General features: G+C 46.6%; 1 protein-coding gene across 3 annotated transcripts in view; it reads right to left on the reverse strand.

The window, feature by feature from the left end:
- HHIPL1 (HHIP like 1) overlaps positions 1-13,911 on the reverse strand; it is a 116,403-nt gene that overhangs the window by 54,443 nt on the left and 48,049 nt on the right. For all 3 annotated transcript variants that reach the window (XM_075614391.1, XM_075614390.1, XM_075614392.1), the window contains one exon: positions 12,552-13,198. In XM_075614391.1, coding sequence (XP_075470506.1) covers positions 12,552-13,198 — 647 coding nt within the window. The remainder of the gene's footprint in view (positions 1-12,551; positions 13,199-13,911) is intronic.

Genomic DNA, 13,911 nt, shown 5'->3' on the forward strand with positions numbered 1-13,911 from the left:
TTTGCTTCCCCTGTCCAGTAAAACATGAGAGATAGAGCAGGGCTGCTGCTGCTAGGGAGCTGGGCAGCTTCTGATTGGTTGCTGCTGTGTAATTCAGCCAATCGGGAGGTGGCAGGAGACTGGGGGGTGGGGCCAAAGAGCGGAGAAAAAGCATGCAGCAGAGAGGTGAGGCTGTGTCTGTGTGTCTCAGTGTCCTCCTGCCTGTGTGTGTGTCTGTCTCTCTCAGTGTTCTGCCTGTGTGCGTGTCTCAGTGCCAATTTAAAGCTGGATTTTGAAGTCTAAATTTGAAAGCTACTGTTCTAATAATGACAGGGAGGGTGGGGGGGAGAGGATGAAGGGATGGGTGTAACAGAGGATGAAGGGAGGGGGTGAGAGAGGACGAGGGGAGGGGGTATGGGGGGGATGAGAGAGGATGAGGAGGGGGTGCAACAATCTTGGAATTTGTGGGAGGAGCAGTAAGATCAGTATTGCTCGCCATGTACAGTATGACTGCAGGTCAGTTATTTATAAATGATCTGACCATTACGTCATTTGTTCTAAATTTCACTCCAAGAATGCACCAATTTGTACTATTTCATATTCTATTTCCTAAAACAATCCTCGGAAGGGTGCTCCTTCCCCAAGACTCCTCCACAGATTTTTTACGAAATAGAATTTAAATTGGTGAATACTTGGAGTGAAATTTAGAACAAATGACATAACAGTCAGGTCATTTATAAATAACATTCTTCCCCACCAACGATTCTCGAGTGCGTCGCACCTTTCACCAGTGTCCAGTATTTTTGGACAAGCCACCTGGCAACCCTACTCGCTCTCCTCCCGCCCGGCACCCCGGCTCCACTCGCTCTGCGCCCGCCTGGCACCCCGGCTCGCGTCACAACCGCTCACAGCCTAGCAGTGCAGCACTTCCGGTGCCTGCTGCTGCTAGTGAGCACGTGGGAGGCTGGGAGCGACAGTGTAGGCAGGGCCCCTTGCACTGCTTTGCCCGGGGGCTCCTAATGTTGTTAAGATGGCCCTGTGTGTGCTGGGTGATAATGGGGAAAGACAGGGTTGCAGATATATCCAAGACATGCACATGAGCATACAGTAATATTTCCATTTGTATATACACACACACATACATATATACACATATACATACACACGCACACACACACAGAAAGGCCAAGAGCAACATACAAAGTGACACAACAGATAGTACAATACTTCAGTGCTAATCTGCTCATGAGTAAGGGTCATTTAGTTAAACCCTTTGGCCAAAGCGTTATAAGTCTGCAGCCAACATAAAAGCATGATCAATTTGCAGGTTCTAACACTACCTGATAACATTTTCATGTACCTCTCGTTTTTTGCTGGTAGGAGAAAAACCATATTGGGTCTGTGATACACAGGAACATGATAGAAACTGCAAATTGGAAAGCGGGGCGAGCTTTAAACCGTGTGTGTGGGTGTGTGTGTATGTGTATGTGTATGTGTATGTGTATGTGTATGTGTATGTGTATGTGTATGTATATATATATATATATATATATATACACATATATACATACACACACACATATATTGTGATGCCGTCACTGCCCTCTAATGGTTAGAATGGGGCGTTTGTGGGACTTTACAGCTCTCATAGAATTAATCATTCTGGAAAGGTCTGTTCAGCTGTGAGTTAATGAGCTAGTTAGCCTAGCCTGTATAGTCAGGAAGTGATACAGAGATCCCCCCCCCCCCCCCCCATGCTGCCAGACACACACTGTTGAGTTATACAGAGAGGGTGAGAGACGCTGCTGCTATACTGATCTGAAGGCACACACAGACAGCCCTGTGAGAGACTGAAAGGAGACCTGCTGCAGGTACATTGGGTAAAGTGGGGAAAGAGTTTAATTCTCCCACGATTAGTTAGGAACTAAGCAGTATTAGTCAGTACTCCTGGAAGGAGTTAGGTCTTTTGTTTCTGTTTTGTGTTATGAGTTAACCCTGTACCTGCTTTGTACCCTGTAAATAAACTCCTGCTTAGAAAGCACAGTATTTCCTGCCTTTGATCTGGACAAAAGATCCAACGCTGGGACTGAGATGTCACAATTGGTGGAGTTTAATGCGGGCAGTCCACAAGGCAGTGAAAGTGGAAAATGGAGGAATTTTTGACCTCGCTTCAGTACAAACAAACAAAAAATTCTGCTATTTTAATGCGGGGTTCGCAGCAATTGGCAAAGACCCAAGAGGAGATGTTAAAATCCTATAATGAGAGTTTACAACCGATGACAAAGTCACAAATTGAAAGTATGGCGGCATTAGTACAGCAGATAGCGCTGTCCTTACATCATACGCTAAAAGAGCAAAACGAGTCGCAACTTCGCCTACACCAGGAGCTCCGAGTGTTGGAGAGAAAATTACCGCCAAGCCTAGAGTGGCCCCACAGGTCGCTCACCAGGTAAAAACGCACCTCGTTCAGAAAATGACGATGGACTATGACGTCAATTTTCGAGCGCACGGCAGTACGCGAAGGGTGGCCAGCTGAGGAGTGGGCGGGAATAATTTCTCCCTTATTGGTGGGTGACTCACAACAAGCCTATTATGACTTAGACCGAGCAAGCTAAAGACTACAACACTCTGAAGGCGGAGATTATGGCACGGCTAGGGGTCACCCTCGCGGTTCGGGCCCAACGGTTCCATTCTTGCGTTATGATATAGAGAAGACACTCCGCTCTCAACTCTATAACCTTATACACTCTGCAAGGAAGTGGCTCCAGCTTGAGGTATGTTCCATCTCTGCAGTTGTCGAAAGAGTCGTTATAGACTGGTTCCTGAGGAGTCTCCCCCGCATCATCCAGAAGTGGGTGAGCCAGAGTGACCCCAAAGACGCCGAACAGTTGGTCACTTTAGTCGAATGTTACTTGACTGCCGAGGAGATGTCCAAGAGTTCAAATCCAGATGAGTGCTCCGGTTCTCGCTTCCTGCGCTCCAGGAGGTGCGATAAGACTGTTCATCCGAATAGGAATCCCCAAGGACTCATTGACTTGCATAAAGGAGTAGGAAGTCCCACAGCACCTAGGAGGGACTCTGGTCTCATTGTTCCCAGTAGACTGGAAACAAAACACCGACCCAGTTTTGGAAGGTATATAGAGTGCTACAGATGATATTAGCTTGGACATGTGGCCGCAGTTTGCCCTCGAAACGCGGAACCAATGGAATGTAATTTTTCTGTGGGGCATGGTTCGCGCTGGGTTTCTACGGTTCAGCACAGTTCTTTCAGTTCAGAAGAGGACGACGAGGACTCCTATGTGGCCCCGCGTAAAAGACAACCTCCATGTGCAACAGAAGCTGCAGGGAAAGTTTACCCCGTGGCATCAGAAAAGACCAGAGGTGGACTACAACACAGAGCGCTTGGCGCAATCGTCACAGGAGTGACTACTAGCCTTGGTATGACAAAGGCTACCGATACCGCCATAAGCAGAAATCCAAGTGAGTCAGACCAAAAGAGTGTTGACTGGAAACGGTTCCATGAGGCGTCCCAACAAGATGTTCAATGCCTCATCGGCAAGCTACAAGTTTCTCAGCGAGAGGTCTGCACGTTAAAAACAGAGATGGGTAAAGTAAAGCAGCAAGTGCTACAGGAGCGACTGAGTACCCAGTGGGTCCCCGCCGAGCAGCATGATGAGCTGAAGGCCACCCTGAGCCTTACCCGAGCATCACTGGAAGCAGAATACGAAAAAACTAAAAATGTCCAAACCTTGGAATCTGAAAAACTGAAGTTGGATAAAAGGCTTCTAGAGCTAAAGCGGATAACTGAACACACGTCCCAGCAACTCACAGCTATAAAGGAGGACGAGAAAGAGCTGGAGAAGCAGAGAGCCTGCTCCATCACCAAAAATCAGTACACCCAGGAGAAAGAAGCATGGAAAACAGAAGCAGCAGCAATCCTAGCGACAAAAACTACAGAGATCCAAAATCTGAAGGATGCGCTGACACAAACCCTGAGCAAGCACCGGGAAGAGATGAAGGCCCTGAGAGGAATTGAATTGGCAGCTGACTTGAGCCAGAAAAGAAGTATAGGACAGCTTCAAGACCTGAGGAAGGACCTGGAGTTTGACCGTGCTGGCCGCAAGAAGGCAGAGAAACAACAGCATGACCTAGGTGAAGAGCTCGAAGCTCTGCAGACTGTTGGGACACTACGCTGGACTCTATTACTGCTCAGCAGGAGGTCTAATGAAGAAAACCTTTAAGAAGAGGTGGATGTCAGACATTTCTGAAAAAGAGGTTGGTGCACGGGCCGCTACGTAGCTGTGGAAGAAGGCGCCCCTGTACTCCACGGATACACCTACTGTATCGCCGCGACCGGAAGTGACGACATCGTTCCGCGACCGGAAGTGGAGCAGCGCCGCCTGCAAACTTAGGTGGTGATCCGATCGGAGCTCCAGAGGGAGATGGTGTAGTGAGAGACGGTGTGGGCTTTCGTCCAGGCCGCGTCACTTAGCTTTTATAAGCTACAAATGCTGTTTTAATTCTGAGACACTGTGAGTGTGCATTTTATAAGTTTATTGCTAAAAGGTTATTGCTGCCAGATCTGTGCTGTGCGTGTTCTTCTCCCTCTCTCGCTGAGGTACATCCCCTGAGTTACGGAGGCCAGTGGTATCTCCTCATCTGCATATTGATCTCTATTGCCTGAAAACTTCTATCTTCTTGTGAGTAGGAATAACACAGGAGCCAAGATTAATAGGATTATTCCCCGCACTGTTTGTATCTCTGCACTTACAGTAGAGTGTTTTTTATGTTCTTTTACCCCATGCTCCCCCTGGATCGTGTGATACAAGTTCTACTATTTTGGGAAGAGTGAAAACAACCCCACCGGAGGGTTGAAGCAGGGGGTATTACATTTGATTGTTTTTCCACTTGTGAGTCATTATATTGCACTTTTAAATCATGTTTTGTCACTTGATATCCATAGGGCGTAGCGCCTTGTTTACACCTTTCGTTGCACAGCTTCTCCTGACTCCATGATACCCTCCCCCTCCCCCTTGCAGACTCAAAGCTTCTCTGCACAGCACACTCTGCTGCGGGTAAGTGCTGCGTGGGGGGAGGCGGCTGTCGCTGTGACGCCAGGTTCAGGGAGATCTATCCTATCTCTCTCCCTCCGATGGACGCAGGGACACGAAATCCCCGATTGCGATGGCCATTTTTATTTTATTTATCGTGATCCTGGTTATAACGCGGTTGTATCGGGTGGACCTGCGGAGGGGGGGGTGTGAAGCGAGAGCAGCGATCGGGGAGGTTCTCGTGGCTCCCGGAGCAGGGCGCCGACAAATTGGAGTTGCGCAATAGGTCGTGCATGCGTAGTATCATCTCACCAATCCGGTGGCAATCTCGTTGCTTCTCGCTCATGGGCGAGATGGTAAGCATGCGCCGAAGGTAGCGCAAGCGGAAGCCAGTGCAGGGAAGGGCTCCTAAGAGGACTACAACCCCCAGCAGCCACTGGGGCTGCAGGATCATGTGAGGCACAACAGCCAATAGGGCTGCAACGATTCCCCTGCTGAAGAAGATACATTTGGCGTGCTAGAGAAGCCATGCCAGTTGGAGCTGGGATAAGGAAGGGGTTGGTTGAGTGTGCAGGATTTCTGTGGCACCTGCTCTAGACCAGATACTCCCTATTAGACCCCACCTAGGCCCCGACTACACTCAGCTTGTGATTTCTGCAGGGACAGGCCCATAGATAGGGACACTGCCCCTGTAGCATTAGAGCGAGGGACACAGCCAGGACGCGGCTGCATCCTGGCCTCAAGTGATCAAAGACGAGACACCAGCTACCACTGAGAAACTGTACATAATACAGCGCTCCTCCCTATAGAAGTTTGCTGCAGGTAAAAAGATAGGCCTTACATAAAGAAAAACAAAAAGAACAATTCCTGCGCTCCTACCAATTAGGCCAAGGTAAAATAATATTCTCATGAAAAAGGGTATTTTGTTAAACCCTTTGGCCAAAGCATTTGTAAGCCTGCATGTCACATCAAGGCATAACCGTTAATGCAGGTACCTACACTATATATATGTAATAGTTGTCCCATGGACTGGTGAAAAATGTGAAAAAGCCCTGAAGGGGTTAAATAAAGCATGAGCTTATGTGAGTAGTGCAATTAAAATCTGGCTAAAGCCAGTATCATACTTACCTTTGCAATAAAGGTAAACTGGGTGCACAAATTCCCTGGTGTGAATATAATAAAACTTACACCTATATCTCTATGTCAGCCTTACACATTCACCTTCCATTCAATGGAGGGTGATGTCCAGACTGACACTGGGGTGTATTATACCTGCACTAATTGGAAAATTGGTAGGGGCTCAGTAACTGCTATGTAAAGCAGATTAGCCATTAAACCTACCCCTATGACGTTTCATGCAGGCTTACAAATGCTTTGGCCAAAGGGTTTAACAAAATACCTGCTACCACTACAAGACTATTAAAGCTGGTACAATCCACGCGGGACCCACCCAACAGAGGCAGAGGTTTCACGGATAACATCGCCGGACCCGTGGATCCCATCTTCTTCATCTGGGTGCCCGGGTGAGGGACCACCCGGCAGGTACCCTCCTCAACAAAGTGCACCAACTCACCTCTTCAATTTAATGGGGCAGCGCTGTCTCACACACTTGGGCGGGTGGCTTATTGTGGACACAAGGGTGGTTAGGTGCCATGGGGCACCTCAGTACATTGGGGGTAAACCCAAAAGGGGTGTGGACACGGTGTTGGGAAGGCACGTGAGGCGTTGCGGCCCTGCAAGGCCTGGTGTTGCGGTAGTGTTATTATTGTTTATGATTGTTTCACTATATCAGTGTGTATTGTTCATATATGGGCCTGCACAGGGATAATCCCACATTGTTAGGATCCCGCGCAGGTGGAGGCGCTGTCGGATCAGGTACACCCGAGGCTCCAAGCAGCGGAGGTTCAGGCCTCCTGTGAGGCACAGGTAATGCACCACACACACCCCGTAGTTGTCATATCTCCCAGGGGGTGGGGGAAAGTGCACTACACACATACACACCTTTATGTAGCGACGCCGTTTGCCCAGGATCTTCACGACACAGTCTTCTAGGGTTTAATTTGTAGAAACTGGGGACAAACACGAGTATGCACACAAGGGGCACTCAGCCCTCAACCTTCAGCGGTTTATTTCTCCAGTAGTGACACTAAACACTGTCACTTTAAGAACAAACGAAATCATAAAAATAAACATCTACTCCTGTCAGCAGTCTAACTCAGGGGTGCACAAACTGTTTGAGCTGCGTCCCAATGCCTGCTCCCCTTGCTTTCACGCCCCCCTCCCCTTGTTTGTCGGCCTCAAATGACGTGACACCGTTGCCATGAAGATGGGCGTGTGACGTCACTCCGAATGACACCGCGGCGTCTTTTGACACCGTGCTGCCATGGCAACGCGTCTTAGTAGCTCTGCAGAATCCCGGTAAGTGAGTTGCAGAGGCCTCACGCGATGCCCCGGAATTTAATTTAAATGCCCTCGGGGAAGAGCGTGGGGCCTCTGCAACCGCTTGCGTCCCCGCAAACAAATCCAGCATCCCCCACTTTGCGCACCACTGGTCTAACTCACAGGCATATTACTATCTGCAATGTTGGCTGGGTAAGCGAGTTACCAACTATAAATAACACACAGAGATAACATTGAGTCCTTAACTGTCAGATAGTGAGAGCGTCCCAATAGATCCTCAGATGCTGCAACACGTGGGGGGGAGGGGTGGCATCTACCCCGAACTGGATCCAGTGGAGCAGCGTCCTCCCAGCCACCAGGCTCTAAGAGAGAGACTGAAGCAGCCAAACTGCAATATATTCCTCTTTCTCAATTAGGAGCGCAGGTGAGTGAAAACCAGAACCACTGGAAACTCTGGCCTGGAGTTTCTATCCCACAGTAATCAGCAAATGTGAAACTGTGGAATGGACAGACAGCTGCCTAATATTCTGGGACAGACATACATAGATAGATAGATACATACATACATACCCAGCCCCCTGGCAGCAGCTGCCCTGCTCTCCCCCTTCTCAGGACCGTAGAGGAGAGCGAGAGTCTGAGGTCTGTGCAGAGAACTTGTGCCCCCTTCTGCTGCCCCAGTCTGCACATGCGCAGTATGCTACTTACGTTTCATAGGCAGTCACAACTAAACCCATTTTACCCTATGAGATTTTCCAATGAGCCAGCACAAGCTAAGAAGTTTAACTTCAAAAAGGTGTACTGTATAAGAGAGGTGATTGCTTTGGATAAGTTGGACTATTCCACAAAGGCAATCAATATTGCCTACAAGTTAATTTATTTATTTATAAAAATGTGTTACCAGGAAGTAATACATTGAGAGTTACCTCTTGTTTTCAAGTATGTCCTGGGCATAGTTACAGTATGATGACAAATAATACATGGTTACAAGTACATAGTTACATAAGTGAACAGAGTATACATTATATACAAGATATTGCATGTATAGTTAAAAATAATATATATTATAGGCATATGTAACAGTTACAGACCAGATTAAAATGTGAGACAGATTTAGTTTTGAAAGAACTTAGACTGGTGGTGTCTGTGAGTCTCCGGTAGATTATTCCAGTTTTGAGGTGCACAGTAAGAGAAGGAGGATGAGCGTCCAGATACTTTGATACTAATGATAAATGCGTTTGTGATGTATTAACCTATATGGTATCCCAACCCCTGATAATACAGTACTGTACTAGGCTTGTGGAACCAGGTGTAGTTAGCATGGATATATTGTGCTCTGTCTATCACTAGTGGTTACCTCAGTGGGTCTGCATCTTAGTTTAGCTTGCTATTTGCAAAGTTATGAAGGAGATTCTAGCTGGTGTATGCATACCGCGGCTGAGACCTATGTCTCAGTCACGCTGACGTCATCACCCTATCACCCTATGAGCCCACCACTATGGGGAAACAACTATGCATCATTACAATCTCTGATATATATTGAAGTACAATAGTATTCAGTGTCCCTGATGAAGTGGCCTTGTGTAAGGAATCCGCTCCTGCCTTTGACTCCAGCCTTGCAGAACTCTGCAGTTACAAAGGCTTCCTCTGGCAATCAATGGCACATGTGCTGCCTGTCATTGCAGCTTCTGCCCTGTGCTCCATCATTGGAGGAAAACTCACATATCCTCTCCCTGTGATTGGATCTCCGCCCTTTATATGTTGGGCTTTGGCTCTGAATCAGTGCCGAGCATAATTCCTTCCTGGACGTTTCGTGTTCTGCAACAAGCCCTAGGCTTGTCTCCTTGTGCACGAACTTCTCTGGTTTTTGTTAGTAGTTCCTGAGTATCCTGAGGCCTGCTGCTATGCTTCTATGCAGAGGCCTGACTTCCTGAGTATCCTGAGGCCTGCTGCGTTTCTCCATACACAGGTCTGCTTTGGTCATCGGTGCTGAAGCGTTGGTTTTCCCCGACGCTGCCCTGCGGTGTACTTGGCCAGCCTGCTGTCTTCCCCTGCTGAGACCGGCGTCATGGGCCGAGGCCGCTCCTCGCACAGAGGCCACCCCCGCACTCATGCTCCTAAGCTGAAGCAGGGTACTCCTGTCTACCTGTTGCCGAACTCCTGTTTGAATAACGACGATGCTGCCTTTTCCAATCCTGACCCTGCTATGTACGACTACGAACTGCGCACTCCAGACCAGTCTGCGCAGTCTAAGGACGGTGATTATACAACCCCGCCTCAGCCCCGCGGTCCGGTCCTGGCTTGTGGCAAGCACAACCGTGACACCTTGCTGCTACGAAACGCGTAGTATGTTTCGAGTATAACTTGCTACTTTCTCTGATTATCTATAGCAATAGCACTGTGTTGATTTAATCTACTGCCGGATATACCTCTTTTCCCTATTTCGGGCGCATATACGGCACCCTAAGTGTCGTCACGCATGGCAGCCTTTACTAAACCAGTGTATGCTCGGAGGTCTTAACGGTATAATATTGCAGTACTGGTATTACCCCTCTTTCGATTACCTCTGCGGTTTAACCGCTTATGGACTTTGCCTGACCTTGTGATTTGTGGCGAGGGGAAAGTATTCTCTGGTAATACAGGACTATTTGGGACTCCTTCATACCGGAAACCTGGGATCCTGCTTTTTGAGTGTTATCCTACACCAAAGCCTTAGACGGAACATCCGATCTGACGCTGATGACCAGGAGGATCGATCATGCCTTTGTGAGAGAGGCCAACCTACCTGTATGAGACAACCGACGGACCAACTACCAGCCTGGTGTTCGGTAATTCATGTCTTGTCACATGATATGCCCTATTTGATCTAATTTGATGTACGCAGAATACTCACCTTTTAATAGTTTTTTATTTAACTAAAATGTATTTCACTATGAGCGTTTTGCGCTGTGTCTTTTTGGTCCGCATCTCAGTTTAGTTTGCTATTTGCAAAGTTATGAAGTCGACTCTAGCTGGTGTATGCATACCGCGGCTGAGACCTATGTCCCAGTCGCGCTGACGTCAATACCCTATGAGACCCCCACTATGGGGAAACAACTATGCATCATTACAATCTCTGATATATATTGAAGTACAATAGTATAATATGTGGTAAATCTTATATATATATATTAAAGAAGTCTAACACTGTACTAATAGGCTGAGTATATCTACAGTATTATAGGAACCTGTATATATGGTAGGAATTTATTCACCAATTTTTAGCATAGGATATTTACCATAAGCTCAGGATATTAGAATTTACATTATTTGTCACACCAAATCCATGATAGTCCACTACAGCTGAGGCTGTATGATTTTTGTTGAATATCTGCTTTTGAGACTTCACAATTACTTTGGCAATTTTTCTAGCTGTACACCATCTCTGAAATAGGTTTTAATAAAGATATCCATCCCTGACCATCATAACAATTATACTTTGCATTAGAATATGAAATATGATTTACAACAATACCAACTCACACAATAATTTTACACCACACTCAAAACCTTCCAGAAATTATCATCTGGTTATTGATGTGTTGAGAGGTTTGTGGGTTACACCTTGGGTAAAAAGCTAATTTATTAAAACAACGTAAATGAAGGGTTCCAGAAGACTGGAAAATCGCCAGGTCCAGATATTGTAAAATTGGGACCCTACTCACAAGATGTCAAATTGTAACAGGCAATGGAGATAAACGCCGTGCTGCTCGTCCACTGCAGTGGTAACCAAAGCGCCTGTTGGTGAAGGAAGACGTGTAGTTGATCCAGGCTTACAGTTGAAAAAAATGCTGTTCCAGGAAGTCCCGCCTTCCAGTTACGGGACATCCGCCTGGAGGTCCCACCTCATAGTGACGCTGCATCCATCAGAGGCAGGGGAATCACAGGAAGGCGCTTTAGGTTACCACTGCAGTGGACGAGCAGCACATCGTTTATCTCCATTGCCTGTTACAATTTGACATCTTGTGAGTAGGGTCCCAATTTTACAATATCTGGACCTGGCGATTTTCCAGTCTTCTGGAACCCTTCATTTATGTTGTTTTAATAAATTAGCTTTTTACCCAAGGTGTAACTGTCTTTTTCTTTGTGTTAATCATCTGGAACACAAGTTCATTGGAGTGACAAGTTGCATTTTAAGGACACACTCCAGAAGGGGGGCTTATTCCGTTTTCAATACAAGGCGATTTATGATGAACCCATGCATTTGGGATATGAAATTAGAACTAAACATAGAGGGTATTTTCAAGCCCTTTTTGATTGAATCTAATATTGTTATGTGGTAACATATTTTAGATTTTCTTGTTTTAACCTGTTATTTTATTGAACTGTCTGCGTATATTGTACTGTATGTTTGTTGTAACAATCTTTTTTCTGCAACTAAGCACTGTACAGGCATACCCCAGTTTAAGGACACTCACTTTAAATACACTCGTGAGTAAGGACATATCGCCCAATAGGCAAACAGCAGCTCACGCATGCGCCTGCCAGCACGTCCTGAACAGCAATACCAGCTCCCTACCTGTACCGAAGCTGTGCGCAAGCGGGGAGACTATAGAGCCTGTTACAAATGCGTTATTTACATCAGTTATACACGTATATGATGATTGCCGTACAGTACATGCATCAATACGTGGGAAAAAAGGCAGTGCTTCACTTTAAGTTCATTTTCGCTTTACATACATGCTCCAGTCCCATTGCGTACGTTAATGCGGGGTATGCCTGTACTACTTTTGCATATAAAATATACAATTGAATAAGCATTGTCTTTGGGCCCTAATTGTATGTTTTTGAAGAGAGTACCTGCATTTTGCTACAACAGATTTTTGTGTGTTAATTGCATATTTTTCTTAGTAAACAGAGAACAAAAACTCTGCAGTTAATGCCTGGAATCATTTTTGGTGGTGACAGTGATTTAAGGTTGTATTTGTGAGATTGAGGGGAGATATTACTCATTTGTGAGGTCCTGCGGGGAAATTAATAAATCAGATAGATAGCTGTGTGTATTAATCCTTGTCACATACCCAAGTTCCATGCTCACAGGTGTGCCATTCGTGACAGAAGCCTTAAGTCAATAGGAAGCATTACCTTTCTGAGCTGTGGTTGACTGTATTCATGTCAAAAGAGGAAATTCTGAACTCACTGATTCTAATTATTTCATCAAAGCCAATTTCCACCGAATAGTAAACATAGACTTTGCCGTTATGTTTGAACTTTGGGTGCAAAACAATTCCAAGAAAACCTCGTTCATCTCCTTCCCAGGGTGAGGTCAGCACTGCTTCTGAGATGTTCAGAAATGGTTTTTCCAGTCTGGATTGGTTGTGGAGGTAGGTCCATACTAAGCCAACTTGTTCTGCAACAAAGAATCTGTGAGTTCCATCATTTGCATGAACCATGGCAACAGGGTTCTGCAGACTGTTAGCTACCTCTTCAAGACATAACTGAAGACAGCCCTCTGAGTCAGCTGTCACCAAGCCAAGGTTTTGGTTAAGGTTTGGATTCACTAAAAGATGAGGGAAGCAATAGTCAGGGTCCTCGAGTCCCAAGTGTCGGCAGAATTTAGCCATGTTTGTTTCCAACGCTAACAATTCTTTATCGGACGTCATATAACGGAATATAGACTTGCACTTGTGCCATACCTCCATGCAGTAATCATTACAGAGTCCCGGAATTGTTCGTACAGGAGTAGAAGGATCTTCAGCATCATATAAGTGGGCGGCATAAGGAGAACATTCCTAGTCAGGAGATATAGATATACCAATGAATATGGGGTCATCAGACAAAAACATAAATGAGCGATAAGATGCCATACAGCTTTGCACCAATTAGTAAATATGGCCTCTACTGACACAGGCTTCTAAGCCATTGCATGATAGGACAAAGCAGGTGTGTTCTTGGTAAAATTACTCAAAATAGCTTACAAGAATAACAAAACAAGAAAACAAAACAGTCAGAATAATAAAATAGCAATCAGAGTATAAAAATAAATGTAAGAACTAGTGTAGATTGTATCTATATATATATATAAGTCTCAAATAATGTTTGCGTGTGTATGTCTGCTGGACAGCTCATTGGCCTGCGGGCCAGGCAGGGCAGAGCAAGGCAGGGAGAAGAGACACACACGCACACTCCTCACACCGTGACTGCGTGCGCCTCTGACCAATATCAACCACCCCCCGCCCCCCCCACCACACACACACACACACACACACACACACACACACACACACACACCCCTCCCCCCCCTCCTGGTGGCCGTCACTCTCCCCCCTCAGCCGGACAGGCCCCGCACCTTCCCTGCTGCAAGCTTCCCAGTGGCTCACGCTCACAAGTGCAGAGAGGGGGCGCGTGCGCAGCGCTCCCCGGCCGGGGAGAAGGGAGAGCAGAGAAGGGCTAGGCGCGCAACAATCGGAGGAGCGCGGGAGAGAGGAGCGTGGGAGAGAGGAGC

The sequence above is a fragment of the Ascaphus truei genome, chromosome 9 (genome assembly GCF_040206685.1).
Source record: "Ascaphus truei isolate aAscTru1 chromosome 9, aAscTru1.hap1, whole genome shotgun sequence".
Taxonomy (NCBI): domain Eukaryota; kingdom Metazoa; phylum Chordata; class Amphibia; order Anura; family Ascaphidae; genus Ascaphus; species Ascaphus truei.